This window comes from Nerophis ophidion, linkage group LG10 (assembly GCF_033978795.1).
Source record: "Nerophis ophidion isolate RoL-2023_Sa linkage group LG10, RoL_Noph_v1.0, whole genome shotgun sequence".
NCBI classification, from domain to species: Eukaryota; Metazoa; Chordata; class Actinopteri; order Syngnathiformes; family Syngnathidae; genus Nerophis; species Nerophis ophidion.
In genome coordinates this window covers 51,285,748-51,304,427 of record NC_084620.1, presented here as the reverse complement: position 1 = coordinate 51,304,427, position 18,680 = coordinate 51,285,748, and the positions used below count along the sequence as shown (strand labels likewise).

The 18,680-nt window shown below is 40.3% G+C and overlaps 1 protein-coding gene across 1 annotated transcript in view; it reads right to left on the bottom strand.

Moving 5' to 3' along the window:
* Positions 1–1,132: 1,132 nt before the first annotated feature.
* The window catches only part of lrig3 (leucine-rich repeats and immunoglobulin-like domains 3), an 81,881-nt gene continuing 64,333 nt past the window's right edge, over positions 1,133–18,680 (bottom strand). The window contains exons 13-19 of the mRNA XM_061914043.1: positions 16,561–16,890; positions 16,166–16,447; positions 13,773–14,249; positions 9,379–9,516; positions 9,186–9,317; positions 5,696–5,935; positions 1,133–1,561 (exon numbers count right to left, since the gene is read on the bottom strand). Coding sequence (XP_061770027.1) covers positions 1,335–1,561; positions 5,696–5,935; positions 9,186–9,317; positions 9,379–9,516; positions 13,773–14,249; positions 16,166–16,447; positions 16,561–16,890 — 1,826 coding nt within the window. The 3' untranslated portion in view covers positions 1,133–1,334. The remainder of the gene's footprint in view (positions 1,562–5,695; positions 5,936–9,185; positions 9,318–9,378; positions 9,517–13,772; positions 14,250–16,165; positions 16,448–16,560; positions 16,891–18,680) is intronic.

Genomic DNA, 18,680 nt, shown 5'->3' with positions numbered 1-18,680 from the left:
GGACGCCGGTAATAATAGAAGCCCATGTCCTCTACAGTGGATATATTTGTGGTCAGTTACACAAATATGTCCACTGCAGAGGACACCGGTAATAATAGAAGCCCATGTCCTCTGCAGTGGACATATTTGTGGTCAGTTACACAAATATGTCCACTGCAGAGGACACCGGCAATAATAGAAACCCACGTCCTCTGCAGTGGACATATCTGTGGTCAGTTACACAAATATTTGTGGTCAGTTACATAAATATGTCCACTGCAGAGGATGCCGGTAATAATAGGAACCCGTGTCCTCTGCAGTGGATATATTTGTGGTCAGTTATACAAATATGTCCACTGCAGAGGACATGGGCTCCTATTATTACCGGCGTCCTCTGCAGTGGACATATTTGTGTAACTGACCACAAAATATGTCCACTGCAGAGGACGCCGGTAATAATAGGAGCCCATGTCCTCTGCAGTGGACATATTTGTGGTCAGTTACACATATGTCCACTGTAGAGGACACCGGTAATAAAAGCCCACGTCCTCTGCAGTGGACATATTTGTGGTCAGTTACACAAATATGTCCACTGCAGAGGACACCGGTAATAAAAGCCCACGTCCTCTGCAGTGGACATATTTGTGGTCAGTTACACAAATATGTCCACTGCAGAGGACACCGGTAATAATAGAAGCCAACGTCCTCTGCAGTGGAGATATTTGTGGTCAGTTACATAAATATGTCCACTGCAGAGGACGCCGGTAATAATAGGAGCCCATGTCCTCTGCAGTGGACATGTTTGTGGTCAGTTACACAAATATATCCACTGCAGAGGACATGGGCTCCTGTTATTATCGGCGTCCTCTGCAGTGGACATATCTGTGTAACTGACCACAAATATTTGAGTAACTGACCACAAATATGTCCACTGCAGAGGACGCCAGTAATAATAGAAGCCCACGTCCTCTGCAGTGGACATATTTGTGTAGCTGACCACAAATGTCCACAGCAGAGGACATGGGCTCCTATTATTATTATTAGCTCATGCATTGATTAAAAAAAATGCATGACTTTGACAGGAAGGCCACTATTAAAATATTTACTACCAACATGATGATCTATTGACAAGAGTATAAAAGAAAATGCGAAGTAAAAATGAAAATAGCTGTAGTTTTATTAGTTGTGCAAAAAGTGTCTTCATGAAAGCACAAACATTTGAGTATTAAAGAAAAATAATGTCCTCTGTATCTACAAGAAGTATATTTGCATATAAAAGACTTTCTGGTCATCTTCTTACATTCGTCCTTTCTTACAAAAGTGAGGTAGAATTTCTCTGGCGGAGGATTTGCTGGCTAAGAACCGCTCCCGCCCCCGAGTCCCGTGCCGCAGTCAAATGGCTGCTCGTAAACACTGTGCTCTGATTCAGAGTCCTTGCAGGCGTCTTCCTTGGACTCCCAGTCCTCGTACGGGTTCTGGCAGGGGCCGTGTCCGCTGTGGCTCGCTGGCGCCGGTGGGGGGGGAGGACCGGAGCCTGGGTGCAGGTCCTGCCGAGGCCTCCAGGGGGACTTGCCGAATGTGCCTGTGCAGGACAAGACAGGAGGTCAAAGTCTCAAACTCAAGGCCCCGGGGGACAAATCTGGCCTGACACATTATTTAACCTGGCCTGACACATTTGAAGTGGCCCGCCACATCATTTATTTTGGCTCTGTTGTCGTTAAATATTGCCCACCGAATCAATGAATGTGGCCTGCCATTTCATTTAAGTGGCCCATCATGTCATTTTAATGGCCCACCACATTGTTTTTGTCATTAAGTGTCCCACCACATTATTTAAGTGGACTGATGTATTATTTAAGGTAGCCCATCACGTCGATTTTGTAATTAAATGGCCCGTTACATTTTTTAATTGGCCTGATACATTTTTTAAAGTTGCACAGCATGTCATTTTAATGGCCCATCACATTGTTTTTGTACCTTGCCATGTTATTAAATGGCCCACTACATTATTTAAGTGGCCTGAAACATTATTAAAGTGGCCCATCACGTCATTAAAATGGACCACCACATCGTTTTTGTCATTAAATGGCTCATTACATTTTTTAAGTGGCCTGATGTATTATTCATTGTGGCCCATCATGTCGTTTTATTGGCCCACCACATCATTTTTTTCATTAATTCGCCCGCTATTTTTTTAAGTGGCCTGATGTATTTTCCATTTTGCCCAACCATGTCGTTTTAATGGCCCACCACATCATTTAAAGTGGACCATCACGTCATTTTCATGGCCCACCACATAGTTTTTGTCATTAAATGGCCCGCTACTTTTTTTAAAGTGGCCTGATGTATTTTCCATTTGGCCCCACCACGTCGTTTTAATGGCCCACCACATCATTTAAAGTGCCCCATCACGTCGTTTAATGGCCCACCACATCGTTTTTGTCATTAAATGGCCCGCTACTTTTTTTAAGTGGCCTGATGTATTACCAATTTTGCCCCATCACGTCATTTTAATGGCCCACCACATCGTTTTTGTCATTAAATGGCCGGATACTTTTTTTAAGTGGCCTGATGTATTACTCATTGTGGCCCATCATGTCGTTTTAATGGCCCACCACATCATTTAAATTGGCCCATCTAGTCATTTTAATAGCCCACAACATCGTTTTTGTCATTAAATGGCCTGCTCCTTTTTTACGTGGCCTGATGTATTATTCATCGTGGCCCATCACGTCGTTTTAATGGCCCACATCGTTTTTGTCATTAAATGGCCCTCTACTTTTTTTAAGTGGCCTAATGTTTTATTCATTTTGGCCCATCACGTCGTTTAATGGCCCACCACATCGTTTTGGTCATTAAATGGCCCGCTACTCTTTTAAAGTGGCCTGATTTATTATAATTGGCCTGATGTATAATTAATGTGGCCCACCACGTCGTTTTGTCATTAAGTGTCCCGCTACATTATTTACGTGGCCTGATGTATTATTAATCATTGTAGCCCATCACGTCGTTTTAATGGCCCACCATGTCGTTTTTATTATTAAGTGTCCCGCTACTTTTTTAAGTAGCCTAATGTTTTATTCATCGTGGCCCATCGCGTCGTTTAATGGCCCACCACATGTTTTTGTCATTAAATGGCCCGCTACTTTTTTAAGTGGACTGATGTATTATCCATTTTGCCCCATCATGTCGTTTTAATGGCCCACGTCCATCCATCCATCCATTTTCTACCGCTTATTCCCTTTTGGGGTCGCGGGGGGCGCTGGCGCCTATCTCAGCTACAATCGGGCGGAAGGCGGGGTACACCCTGGACAAGTTGCCACCTCATCGCAGGGCCAACACAGATGGCCCACGTCATCATATTTAAATGGCCTGATGTATTATTTAACGTGGCCCACCACGTCGTTTTTGTCATTAAGTGTCCCGCTACATTATTTATGTGGCCTGATGTATTCATTGTAGCCCATCACGTCGTTTTAATGGCCCACCATGTCGTTTTTATCATTAAGTGTCCCGTTACATTATTCAGTTGGCCTGATGTATTATTTAAGATGGCCCATCATGTCATTTTTGTGGCCGGCCATGTCATTAAGTGGCCCACTACATTATTTTAATGTGACCCAGCCATCATGGCATTTTTAATGGCCTGCCATATCATTTAATGTGACCCGTCATATCACTAAGTGGCCCGCCTCATCATTTACTGTATAGTAGCCAACATGATTTAAAATGGCTCGCCACATCATTTGTAGTGGCCCATCAGGTAATTTTAATGGCACACCACATCATGTTTGTGGCCCACCACGTCGTTTATCGTGGCCTGCCACGTCAGTTACTTCTGCCTGCTACGTCATCATTAAACGTGGGTCACCATGTCTTTCATAGCCCGCCACAGCATTTGTATGTGACCAACAACAAAACTCAAAATGGCTTACCGTGTAAATTATTGTGGCCCAACATATCATTAAGTGACCCGCTACATAATTTTAGTGCACCGCTACATCAGCTAATTTTGTCCGTCATTTTAATGGCCCACCACGTAATTTAAGTGGCCCACCACGTAATTTAAGTGGCCTACCACTTCATTTAAGTGGCATGTCACTTCATTTGTGTACTTTGCTCTGTCATTCAGTGGCCTACTACATTATTTAATGGGGCCGGGCCTTCACGGCATTTTAATGACCCGCCGTATCATTTAACATGACCCGTCATGCCATTAAGTGTCCCGCCACATCATTTATAGTAGCCAACAACATAATTTAAAAGGGCTTGCCACATCATTTATCGTGGCCGGCCATACTTTTAAGTGACCCGCCACATCATTTTAGTGGCCTGTCATTTTAATGGCTTCCATATTATTGATTGTGGCCTTACATTTCATTAACACGGCTCACCACGTCGTTTATTGTGGCCTGCCACATCAGTTACTTTTTCCTGCTACATCATCTTAAAACGTGGGTCGCCATGTCTTTTTCATAGCCTGCCACATTTTTTAATTGGCCTGTTATATTATTTAATGTGGCCCGTCATGTCATCTTTGTGGTGCGCCTCATCATATTTAGTGACCAACAACAAAATTCAAAATGGCTTACCGTGTAAATTATGGTGGCCCAACATATCATTAAGTGACCCGCTACATAATTTTAGTGCACCGCTACATCATCTAATTTTGTCCGTCATTTTAAAGGCCTGCCACATCATTTGTGTACCTTGCTCTGTCATTCAGTGGCCTACTACATTATTTAATGTGGCCCGGCCTTCACGACATTTTAATGACCCGTCGTATCATTTAACGTGACCTGTCATGCCATTAAGTGTCCCGCCACATCATTTATATTGGCCAACAACATAATTTAAAAGGGCTTGCCACGTAATTTATTGTGGCCCGCCATACTTTTAAGTGACCCGCCACATCATTTTAGTGGCCTGTCATTTTAATGGCCCACCATATTATTGATTGTGGCCTTACATGTAATTAAGTAGCCCACCACATTGTTTATGTTGGTCTGCCAAGTCAGTTACTTTTGCCTGCTACATCATTATTAAACGTGGGTCGCCATGTCTTTTTCATAGCCCGCCACATTATTTAATTGGCCTGATTAATTATTTAAGGCTGCCCGTCATGTCATCTTTGTGGTGCGCCTCGCCATCTTTAGTGACCAACAACAAAATTCAATATGGCTTATGTTATTTATTGTGGCCCGACATATCATTATGTGACCCGCCACATCATTTTAGTGCACGGCTACATCATCTAATGTTGTCCGTCATTTTAATGGCCCACCACATCATTAAAGTGGCTTGACACATAAATTGATGTGGCCTGTCATGTAATTTTAATGGCCCATCTGGTTATTTGTGTACCTTGCTATGTCATTCAGTGGCCCGCTACGTTATTTAATGTGGCCCGGCCTTCACGGCATTTTAATGACCTGCCATATCATTTAACGTGATCTGTCATGCCATTACGTGTCCCGCCACATCATTTATAGTGGCCAACAACATAATTTAAAAGGGCTTGCCACGTAATTTATTGTGGCCTGACACACATTTAAGAGACCAGTCACATAATTTTAGTGGCCCACCATATTATTGATTGTGGCCTTACATGTCATTACGTGGCCCGCCACATCATTGAAGTGGCCTATAATCAAAAAGAGTGGCCTTTGTCAGACGTAATGGTGACGTGGCAAGGACTGTGTTCAAGGAGACCTACCCATGAAGGAGTTGCATGGCGGGAGACACTCGTCGTAATTGGCCGCCTCCCCCTCCTCTATGGATGGGCGGCGGTCAGGCTGCTGGTGGGAGGGGCCAAGAGGGAGACTGGCGTTGGGAAGCTGCATCAAGATGGCGGAGGAGCAGAGGTCCAGAGGCTCCGGCAGGGCGTAGTCCCGTCTTCTGGACCTGGTCAGGCTCTCGCCGTCGCTGCCAACAGGTCTTGTGTCGCCAGAACACCCTGATGATGGCGAGGACACGGAAAAGTCACACGGGGGTCCAACGTCTAATGTGGCCCCTAACTCAGCTTTTATTTTTGACAGGCAAAATAAAGAAAATTACAAAATATTAGGCAAAATGTGGAATATTCCGGAGTCGTGTTGCGCAACATACGATATAAATAAAGCGGTGTCGGCAGATTTGACAAGCGAACAAACGTGTCCTCAGCACCGTGTAGTGTTCTTGCGAACGGCTAACGTCCCTTCACTGTGCAAAGCCCCTATTCAGTCACTGATCCTTGCAAACAAACCATGTTTTTTTACACATATTATCACTGGAGGATGAGGAATTGCTAAAGAAGTAAGAGGACATGCACAAAGGCAGGCTGTGACATATGTCAGCTTATACAGTCCTGCTCAAAAGTTTACGTACACTTGTAAAGAACATGATGTCATGGCAGTCTGGAGTTTTAAATCAACTCTTATTTTTTTGTGATGTAGTGATTGGAGCACATACTTGTTGCTCACAAAAAACATTCACGAAGTGTTCTTCTTTTATGAATTTATTATGGCTCTACTGAAAATGTGAGCAATCAAAAGTATACGTACAGCAATGTTAATATTTGATTACATGTCCCTTGGCAAGTTTCACTGCAATAAGGCACTTTTGGTAGCCGTCCACAAGCTTCTGCTTACATTTTTTTGACCACAAAATTGCTGCAGTTCAGCTAAATGTGTTGCTTTTCTGACATGGACTTGTTTCTTCAGCATTGTCCACCCCTTAAATCAGGACTTTGGGAAGGCTATTCTAAAACTGTCAGGCTTGCTCAAAGATGGGACTCAGATGCAGAGCAGGGAACAATATGGCAGGCTTTTATTTTGAAAGTTTCTTTTCACCTCCAAAGTCAGGGTGAATCAACATAGGCTATAACCTGGCGAAAAAAGGTTCTGCAAAAAGGATCAACCGAAAACACAAAAATCAATAACGAACTAATCCTGGCACAGGATATAATCTATGAAATTTATCATAAACAAAAAAAAACACGCTCCAAATGGAGGGAGTAACAAAGGCTATAAAACTTCTAAACTGTATCTTATCTAAAAAAAAAAAAAAAAGGTTAACAAAAGATGTCACTCAAAAAATTGGGGAAAAGGAAGAACTGTCAGAAAAAAAACTGAAAAGTCACCACTTCGGCTGCAAAACTGAATAACCAAAATCACTCTGCTGAGGATGAGAAGAAGACAACTCAAAATATCAACAAGGGAATTCAGGATCATTCAATTCAGCATGATACTACCACCACTATACTTGACGGTAGGTGTGGTGTTCCTGGGATTTTTCCTCCAAACATTGCTGGGTATTGTGGCCAAACAGCTCACTTTTTGTTTAATCTGACCACAGAACTTTCCTCAAGAAGGTCTTATCTTTGACCATGTGATGTCAGATGAAACAAAAATGGAGCTGTTTGGCCACAATACCCAGTAATATGTTTGGAGGAGAAATCCCAGGAACACCAGGCCTACCGCCAAGCATGGTGGTGGTAGTATTATGCTCTGAGCCAGTTTTGCTGCCAATGGAACTGGTGCTTTACAGAGAGTAAATGGGACAATGAAAAAGGAGGATTAGACCCGGAGATTGGGTCTTGGGCGCAGTTGGGTGTTCCAACAGGACAATGACCCCAAACACACCTCAAAAGTGGTAAAGGAATGGCTAAATCTGGCTAGAATGAAGGTTTTAGAATGGCCTTCCCAAAGTCCTGACTTAAAGGTGTGGACAATGCTGAAGAAACAAGTCCATGTCGGAAAATCAACAAATTGAGCTGAACTGCACCAATTTTGTCAAAAGGGAGTGGTCAACAATTCAAGCAGCCAAACATAGGGCTTGGTAATATGGCTGAAAACTGTACCCCGATATAGGATTCTTACATTGGTTGTAGGGTTGTATGGTATATGCGATAGCAATGACTCATATTTGGTACTATACCGCCTCTACAAAGTATGGAGGGATAGCTAAACAAACAGCTCAATTTTTGTTTCATGTGACCACGAAACCTTCCTCCAGAAGGTCTTATCTTTGTCCATGTGATGTAAAGGAAACAAAAATGGAGCTGTTTGGCTACAATACCCAGCAATATGTTTGGAGGAGAAAAGGTGAGGCCTTTAATCCCAGGAACACCATGTGTACCGTCAAGGATGGTAGTGGTAGTATTATGCTCTGGGCCTGTTTTGCTACCAATGGAACTGCTGCTTTACAGAGAGTAAACGGGACAATGAAAAAGGAGGATTAGCTCCAAACTCTTCAGGACAAGCTAAAATCATCAGCCTGGAGGTTGGGTCTTGGGCCCACTTGGACAATGACCCCAAACACTCGTCAAAAGTGGTAAAGGAATGGCTAAATCAGACTAGAATGAAGGTTTTGGAATGGCCTCCCCAAAGTCCTCACTTGAATGTGTGGACAATGCTGAAGAAACAAGTTTAATCCGTCAAAGACGAGACTGAATGACTGCTTACATTAAGGTCTGATCTTCGTCCATGTGATGTCAGAGGAAACAAAAAGTAAGCTGTTTGGCCACAATACCCAGCAATATGTTTGGAGGAGAAAAGGTGAGGCCTTTAATCCCAAGAACACCACACCTACCGTCAAGCATGATGGTGGTAGTATTATGCTCTGGGCCTGTTTTGCTGCCAATGGAACTGCTGCTTTAAAACATGACAATGGAAAAGGAAGATGACCTCCAAATTCTTCAGGACAAGCTAAAATCATCAGTTCGGAGGTTAGGTCTTGGACACACTTGGACAATGACCCCAAACACAGGTCAAAAGTGGTAAAGGAATGGCAAAATCAGGCTAAAATGAAGGTTTTAGAATGGTCTCCCCAAAGTCCTGACTTGAAGGTGTGGACAATGCTGAAGAAACAAGTCCATGTCGGAAAAGCAACACATTTAGCTGAACTGCAGCTATTTTGTGGTCAAAAAAATGTAAGCAGAAGCTTGTGGACGGCTACCAAAAGCGCCTTATTGCAGTGAAACTTGCAAATATTAACATTGCTGTACGTATACTTTTGACCTTCACATTTTCAGTAGAGCCAAAATAAATTCATAAAAGAAGCAAACTTCATGAATGTTTTTTTTTGTGAGCAACAAGTATGTGCTCCAATCTCAAAAAAATAAGACTTGTAGAAATGATTGTAAAGACATGACATGATGTTCTCTACAAGTGTACGTAGACTTTTGAGCAGGACTGTAGAACTGACGTGTAGTCGAGAATAAAGACCTGCGTAGACGTCCTCGGTGGGGTAGAGGTCTCGGCGAAGCAGCGTGCTGATTGGACCCTGGTAATGGCACAGCAGGGGGTCCAGACACACCTCCATCTCGCCTTCACTTCCTGTATCCAGCTGGCAGAAACCTGCGAAGTAAATCCAGGTCAGGGTTGAGGTGGGCCATGCCGGCAAAAGAAGTGTCCGCACCGTTCAAGTCTTTGGGCGGCAGGTAGAAGGCGCTGGCGTACTGGCCGCCCTCGGTGGGCACGTAGCCATCTTGGCGCTCTGCCAGCGTGCCCTGGGAGGACAGGTAGCTGGGGATGTCTGCAGGCAGGTTGGTCTCGTCTGTGGAAGCCCCAAGTGAAGTGAATTATATTTTTATAGCACTTTTTCTCTAGTGACTCAAAGCGCTTTACATAGTGAAACTCAATATCCAAGTTACATTTAAACCAGTGCGGGTGGCATTGGGAGCAGGTGGGTAAAGTGTCTTGCCCAAGGACACAACGGCAGTGACTAGGATGGCGGAAGCGGGGATCGAACCTGGAACAATCAAGTTGCTGGCACGGCCAGTCTACCAACCGAGCTATACCGCCCTCAGTCTAAAATGAGTTACTCTCAGTTGTGCTTTTTAACCTCTAACAATACTGGTTTAAAAAAAGTGAAACAACAGAGCAAACAGGGGAAAACGTTGACTGTAACCACACAAAGTTGCCATACTGGCTGTTTTTTTTCTTTAAAACTGGCATCGCTCACAAAATAATCATGAAGAAAATCAATGTTAGCAATCATCCACCTGGTCGAGGATCTAATTATTGACATTATATCATGGGTCTCAAACTCTGGCCCTCGGGCCTAATTTGGCCCGCTGTGTAATTTAATTTGGCCCTTGAGGCAATATCAAATTAACATTACAGCTGCCCCGCCGTTATCGGATTTTGGGCCCCATGAAAATAATCTTTACAGGGCCCCCAACATAATTTCATCATCATTAGGGGCCTCTCTGGGCCCCCCTCCATCATGGGCCCCTAGAATCCGTCTCCTTTACCCCCCCTTTTCGGCACCCCTGGCTGTAACACCGCAATTTCTCACACTTGCCAATCCTCCCCGAGTTCAGTGCCCCTCCTGAAAATCTCCCGGGGCAAGCAAGCATTCTCCCGATTTTCACCCGGACAACAATATTGAGGGCGTAATATATGCGGCTATTACACACACATAAGTGAATGCAAGGCATACTTGGTCAACAGCCATACAGGTCACACTGAGGGTGGCTGTATAAACAACTTTAACACTGTTACAAATATGCGCCACACTGTGAACTCACACCAAACAAGAATGACAAACACATTTCGGGAGAACATCTGCACTGTAACATAAGAGAACAAATACCCAGAACCCCTTGCAGCACTAACTCTTTCGGGACGCTACAATATATTTTGATATTTACCTCAGAAGGCTGAAAATAGAAAAGAGGCATTCAATTTTTATTTAAATTTTATTTGACATGCCATTGATATTTTTTAATTATTGTTATTATTATTTGAAACTCAATTTTGTATGTCACTAGAAAGTTATATAAGCCTTGCTTGTTCAATATTCAATGCAAAACTTGTTTGGGTCCCTATTAAAAGGCTAATTTGTTTAATTTTAGCCCGCGGCTTTGTTCAGTTTTAAATTTTGGCCCACTCTGTATTTGAGTTTGACACCCCTGCATTATATAATCCACTTCGACATTTTTTTGGGGAGAAAAAAGTGCATTTTTTAAATTTTGTTTGACATAATGTGAGTGTGAATGTTGTCTGTCTATCTGTGTTGGCCCTGCCATGAGGTGGCGACTTGTCCAGGGTGTACACTGCCTTCCTCCCGATTGTAGCTGAGATAGGCACCAGCGCCCCCCTGCGACCCCAAAGGGAATAAGCGGTAGAAAATGGATGGATGGATAAAAAAAAAAACTAGGATTTCTTTGACAAAAACAAATGAATAAACAACTAATAACCGCATAATAGATGTGTAGTTGAGGGGGGGGTGGCGCTAGTGCCTATCTCAGCTACAAACTTATAATTGACTAATTGATCTGAACTTCCCTTAAAGTCTTATTTTTAACACTTTTATGAATTATTGACCTATTTAAGGCTCCAATTACTTCACATCAAATATTCCATTGTAACATTTTTTGGGGTTAAAAGATTGCACATTTTGTGTGTTTGCCACAAAAATATGATTTCTTTAACAAAAATGGCATAAAATAAACAAACAAAAAAATAATAAAAACTTATAATTGACGAATAGAACTGTAGTTGATCTAGAACAGGGGTCACCAACGCGGTGCCCGCGGGCACCAGGTCGCCCGTAAGGACCAGATGAGTCGCCCGCTGGCCTGTTCTAAAAATAGCTCAAATAGCAGCACGTAACAGTGAGCTGCCTCTATTTCTAAAATGTTATTTATTTACTAGCAAGCTGGTCTCGCTTTGCTCAACATTTTTAATTCTAAGAGAGACAAAACTCAAATAGAATTAGAAAATTCGACGGCGTGGCACAGTGGGAGAGTGGCCGTGCGCAACCCGAGGGTCCCTGGTTCAAATCCCACCTAGTACCAACCTCGTCACGTCCGTTGTGTCCTGAGCAAGACACTTCACCCTTGCTCCTGATGGGTGCTGGTTAGCGCCTTGCATGGCAGCTCCCTCCATCAGTGTGTGAATGTGTGTGTGAATGGGTAAATGTGGAAGTAGTGTCAAAGCGCTTTGAGTACCTTGAAGGTAGAAAAGCGCTATACAAGTACAACCCATTTATTTATTTATTTAAAATCCAAGACAATATTTTAAAGACTTGGTCTTCACTTCTTTAAATAAATTCATGAATTTTTTTACTTTGCTTCTTATAACTTTCAGAAAGACAATTTTAGAGAAAAAATACAACCTTAAAAATGATTTTAGGATTTTTAAACACATATACCTTTTTTACCTTTTAAATTCCTTCCTCTTCTTTCCTGACAATTTAAATCAATGTTCAAGTAAATTTATTTTTTTTATTGTAAAGAATAATAAATACATTTTAATTTGATTCTTCATTTTAGTTTCTGTTTTTTCAACGAAGAATATTTTTGAAATATTTCTTCAAACTTATGATTAAAATTCAAAAAAATTATTCTGGCAAATCTAGAAAATCTGTAGAATCAAATTTAAATCTTATTTCAAAGTCTTTTGAATTTCTTTTAAAATTTTTGTTCTGGAAAATCTAGAAGAAATAATGATTTTTCTTTGTTAGAAATATAGCTTGGTCCAATTTGTTTTTATATTCTAACAAAGTGCAGATTGGATTTTAACCTATTTAAAACATGTCATCAAAATTAAAAAATGAATTTTAATCAGGAAAAATTACTAATGATGTTCCATAAATTATTTTTTTTATTTTTTCAAAAAGATTCGAATTAGCTAGTTTTTCTCTTCTTTTTTTCGGTTGAATTTTGAAGAGTCGAAATTGAAGATAAACTATGTTTCAAAATGTTATTTGAATTTTTTTCGTGTTTTCTCCTCTTTTAAACTGTTCAATTGAGTGTTTTTTCATCATTTATTCTGTACAAAAAACCTTCCGTAAAAGGAAAAAAAATGTATGGCGGAATGACGGACAGAAATACCCATTTTATATGTATATATATATATATATATATATATATATATATATATATATATATATATAGAGAGAGAGAGAGATTCAATTATTAAAGGTAAATTGACCAAATTGGCTATTTCTAGCAATTTATTTAAGTGTGTATCAAATTGGTAGCCCTTCGCATTAATCAGTACCCAAGAAGTAGCTCTTGGTTTCAAAAAGGTTGGTGACCCCTGATCTAGAGACTTAAGCGTTGAAAGTAAAAATAAAAAATAAACTTATTTTTAACACTTTTGAGTCCCAAATTTTAGTAATACATTTTTTCATGTAATTGCTCTAAAAATAATAATTTAAAAATTAATATCGAATCAATGATTTCATGAATTATTGACCTACATAAGGCTCCAATTACGTCACATCAAATATTTCACTTTAACATTTTTTGGGGTTAAAAGATTGCACATTTTGTATGTTTGCCACAAAAAATATGATTTCTTTAACAAAAAGGGCATTAAACAAACAAAAAAACCCTAAAAAAAACAAAAAACTTATATTTGACGAATGGATGTATAGTTGATCAAGACAATAATTAATGATTTATTTTTAACACTCTTATGAGTCCCAAATTTTAGTGGTACATTTAAAAAAAAAAAAATGCAATTTCTCAAAAAAATTATAATGAATTAAAATCAAAGATTTTATGAATTATTGACCTATTTAGGGAAACAATTACTTCACATCAAATATTCCTCTTCAACATTTTTGGGGTGAAAAGATTGCACATTTTATGATTTTGCCATTAAAAAAACAAGGTTCTGACAAAAAGGGCATAAAACATAAAAAAAACAGCTTTATGACGGATAGACCTGAAGTTGATCTAAAGATTTAAACGTTAAATAATATTTGAAAATAAATAAATAACTTTTTTAAAACATTTTTCATTTTTCAGTGCAGCCCTGAGGGTAAAGAGTTAGGTTCCTGAAGTGCTGACTCACCTGTGTTGGTGACGCTGCAGTCCTCGTTGCGCCTGCGGGTGTGGTAGATGATGACCACCCACACCAGAGAGGTGCCCACCACGCAGCACACCACCGCTATGATGACGATGCCCACCGTGGTCCAGCCGTCGTCGTCCGAGCCCGCCGCGCCAACCACCCCCAGCCCGACGCCTCCTGGCGCCCCGGAATCGCAGTTGGGGTTGGGTATGACGGCCAGCCGGATGTTCCCCCGCTCCGTGCCCAAGGCGTTGGACATCTCGCAGGTGTACTTGCCGGCGTCCGCCTCCGCCGCGTCCACGATGATGAGGAGCTGGTTGGCGGCGGCGAAGAAGTGTCGCTCGGTCACCATCAAGGGGCTGTCGTCCTTGGTCCAGTTCAACCTGGGCGCCGGGCTGCCGCCGGCTATGCACTGCAGCACGGCCGTCTCCCCCTTGGCCACCGTGCGGTCCAGCAGAGGACGCAGGAAGGAAGGCGTTTCTGTCACAAAAGGAGAGGAAATAAAGGTAAGGGCAGAATGTTGTCATCGCACTTCTAAGTACCAGCTAAGTACTTTTACAGTACAAGAACAGATGTACGGGACACAAGGTGCACAGAGCGGGACACTAATGGCTCACCACAAGGGTCAACATGGAGGGGAGGGGGACAAAAAAAATGTGTATATATACATATCATTTTGTATATATATACACACACACATGTACATACATATACACACACATATGTACATATATACAGTAGGTACATATATACATACACATATATATATATACACATTTATACACATACATATATATATCTATATATATACACACATATAGATATATATATATACACACACACAAATGTACATATATACAGTAGGTACATATATACATACACGTATATATATATATATATAAATATATATATATATATACACACATTTATACACATACATATATATATCTATATATATACACACATATACATATATATATACACACACACACACACATATATGTCCATATATACAGTAAGCACATATATACATACACATATACACATTTATACACATACATATACACATGTGTGTATATATATATATATATATATATATATATATATATATATATATTATATATATACACACATACATACATATATAAACACATATATACACATTCATACATATATATATATGTATGTATACATATATATACATATATATACATATACATATATATATATATACACACACATATATGTCCATATATACAGTAGGTACATATATATACATCAGGGTTTCCCACACATTCATTTATTTGTGGTGGCCCGCCATGAAAGAATTACGGCTGCCACAAATTAAAAAAAATAAAAAAATAAATAAATAATAATAATAATATATTTTTTCTTCCCAGCTTTTGACTCGCTCGACCGCTCATAAAAGCAATGGGACTCTGTCTGTGAATGGAGCTTGTAGTTACATATTATATAAATATGTAAATGTTATATAAATATGTATATAAATATGTACATAAAGTGTTGTAATTATATTCCAACTCCACGTTCTTCTTGGTCATCGCCAAAAAGTCGATATATTATCGAATCGATATTGAATCGAATCGTGGGACACCCAAAGATTCGCAGCCCATATATATATATATATATATATATATATATATATATATATATATATATATATATACACACACACACACACATACATATATATATATAAAATATACACACACATTTATGTACACATACATATATATATATACACATACATACATTTATACATACACATATGTAGATACTGTACATATCTATAGACATATATATATACACTTACATATGTAAGTAAAATAATATATCTTTATATACATACACTTATCCATACATACACATGTATATAATCCCATATGTATATATACACACACACATACATATACACACATACATATATGTTTGTATATACACATACATATACAGAAACATATACATATCAATACATATTTACACACATACATACATATATATACTTATATATGTATGTAAATATATTAATATGTCTTTATATACATACACATATATATACATCTATACGTACACATGTATATAATCCCATATATGAATAATATATGTATATAATTCTATATGTACACACATATATATATATATACACATAAACAAATACAAATACACATATACTGTACATTCATATACAGTATATATTCTTTACAAACAATATATACATATATACAAACATATACACATATCAAACATATATACTTCTATATGTATGTAAATATATTAATATATCTTTATATACATATACTTATCCAAACACACACTTACACACACATGTATATAGACACACGTGTGTATAATCTCATATATAAATGCACTCTCACCTAGCACAGTTAGCGTAGCATTAGCGGAGATGGCCCCGGCGATGTTCTGAGCGGTGCAGCTGTACACGCCGATGTCCTCCGTCTTCACGTCCACCATGAAGAAGACGTCGTCCTCGGGCATCACGTGCATGCGGCGCTCGCGTGCGGCAGGGAAGTCGGTGCCGCCGTCCTTCTGCCAGGCGATCTGCGGGGACGGGTGGCCCACAGCCGCGCACTCCAGCCTGGCCGTGGCCCCCGCACGGATGCTCAGGTCCGCGGGCATCTTGGTGAAGGACGGCAGCACTGGAAACAAACACCGGCCTTAGTTTAAGCTCTAAAACGGTCACCCGTCTCTCGTGCTTTTGTCCACCTTGACGGGCATCGAAACTGAAAGTTAACTTGGCGTGTGTACTTACTGTTGACAGTGAGCCGGGCCTTGGTGGAGTAAGAAGAGCCAAAGTGGTTGGAGATGACGCACTGGTACCTTCCCTCGCTGGAGAACTGCAGGTCACGCAGCTGCAGGGTGGTGGTGTACTCAGTCACCTCCGTCTCGCCGCCTCCTCGCACCCGCAGGTGGGCCTGGTTGTGGATCTCCGCCTCGCTCAGCGCCTCGTTGTCCTTCTTCCAGGCGAAGGTCATGGGCGAGTCGCTGGAGCTGGCCGCCGAGCACACGAAGATCACGTCGGAGCCCTTGAGGGCCGACTGGGTCTCGGGCTGGATGGTGATTTGAGGCTTTGGGAAATCATCTGCAAAGGAGACGGTCAGGCTCGAATTCAGGGCTGCCCAACAATTCAGGAGCAGGTAGGAGAGACATTTTGTTGTATTGTAAAAGTCACAAATGTAATGTTGGGCAGGGCTCTCAAATTCAAACGCACTGAGTTAACCTCTAAAAATTGTTTATAGAGTCTACTAGACTTGGAAACCAATGGAGGACATATAAACCTACACAAGAATATTACAGACATCACAAATCTATTCTCAACCAACACAAAACCTATTAACCTACACAAGACTATGAAAGACCAACACAACTTTTAAACCTACTCAGTACTTACATCTTATAAGACCTACACAAGTCTATTTTAGACCAACACAAGTATTCTAGGCCTAAACAAGGCCCTTTTAGACAACACAATATTTAGAAACCATCACAAGACTATTACAAATACAAATATATTATCAACTGACACAAAACGTATAAACCAACACAAGCATATTATAGACGTATAGGCCTTGAAAGACTTTGGAGGACCTACACAAGTCTATTCAAGACCAACATCAGACCATTTTAGACCTACACACAACTATAGTAGAAAACACAAGGCAGATGGACCTACACAAGACTAATATATGTATACGCTTTGAGACTTTGGAAGACCTACACAGGTTTATTTAAGACCAACATAAGACTATTTTAGACTTACATACAACTACAGTAAAAATACAATGTATACAGACCTACACACGTCTAATACGGAAGTCACAAGTTATTTCTAGACCAACACAAGACTCATAAACATACACAAGACAATTGTAAACCTACATGTATAGGCTTTCAAAGACTTTGGAAGACCTACACATGTCTATTTTAGACTTACATACAACTATAGTAAAAATACAAAGCATGTAGACCTTCACAAGTCTATTACAGAAGTCACAGGTATATTCTAGACCAACACAAGACTCATAAATATACACAAGACTATTGTAAACCTACATGTATAAGCTTTCAAAGACTTTGGAAGACGTACACAAATCTATTTTAGTCGAACATAAGACTATTTTAGACTTACATACAACTATAGTAAAAATACAATGCACTTACAAGCACACAAGACACAATTACACAAGTATATTCTAGACCAACACAAGACTATCGCATACCTGCATTACACTTATAAGCCTGCACAAGACAATGGCAGATCTATGCAAGTCTATTCCACACCAACACAAGCCACGGCGTGCGCAACCCGAAGGTCCCTTGTTCAATCCCCACCTAGTACCAACTTCGTCACGTCCGTTGTGTCCTGAGCAAGACACTTCACCCTTGCTCCTGATGGGTGCTGGTTAGCGCCTTGCATGGCAGCTCCCTCCATCAGTGTGTGAATGTGTGTGTGAATGGGTAAATGTGGAAGTAGTGTCAAAGCGCTTTGAGTACCTTGAAGGTAGAAAAGCGCTATGCAAGTACAACCCATTTATTTATTTATTTACTATTTAAAAAATGGCAGCTCAGTCACCAGAATTTCACTAAAAACTTTACGGTGGTTTTTACACCAAATGATTACAAATTAAAAATCAGTACCGCAGTTAAATCACTGCCTTTTTTTTCACGGTGCATTACCGTAAATTTAAAGACAGTGCCGCGCTTATTTTTGCCGTACCATTCTGCTGCTATTTTTTTTTACCGTAAAATATTCGTACCTTGTTTTTACAGTGCATTACAGTAAATGTAAAAATGGTACTGCAGTTTTTGTTTTTACTACTTAGCGGACAGTTTTTTACTTAAATCTACTGCATATATATATATTTTTTACAG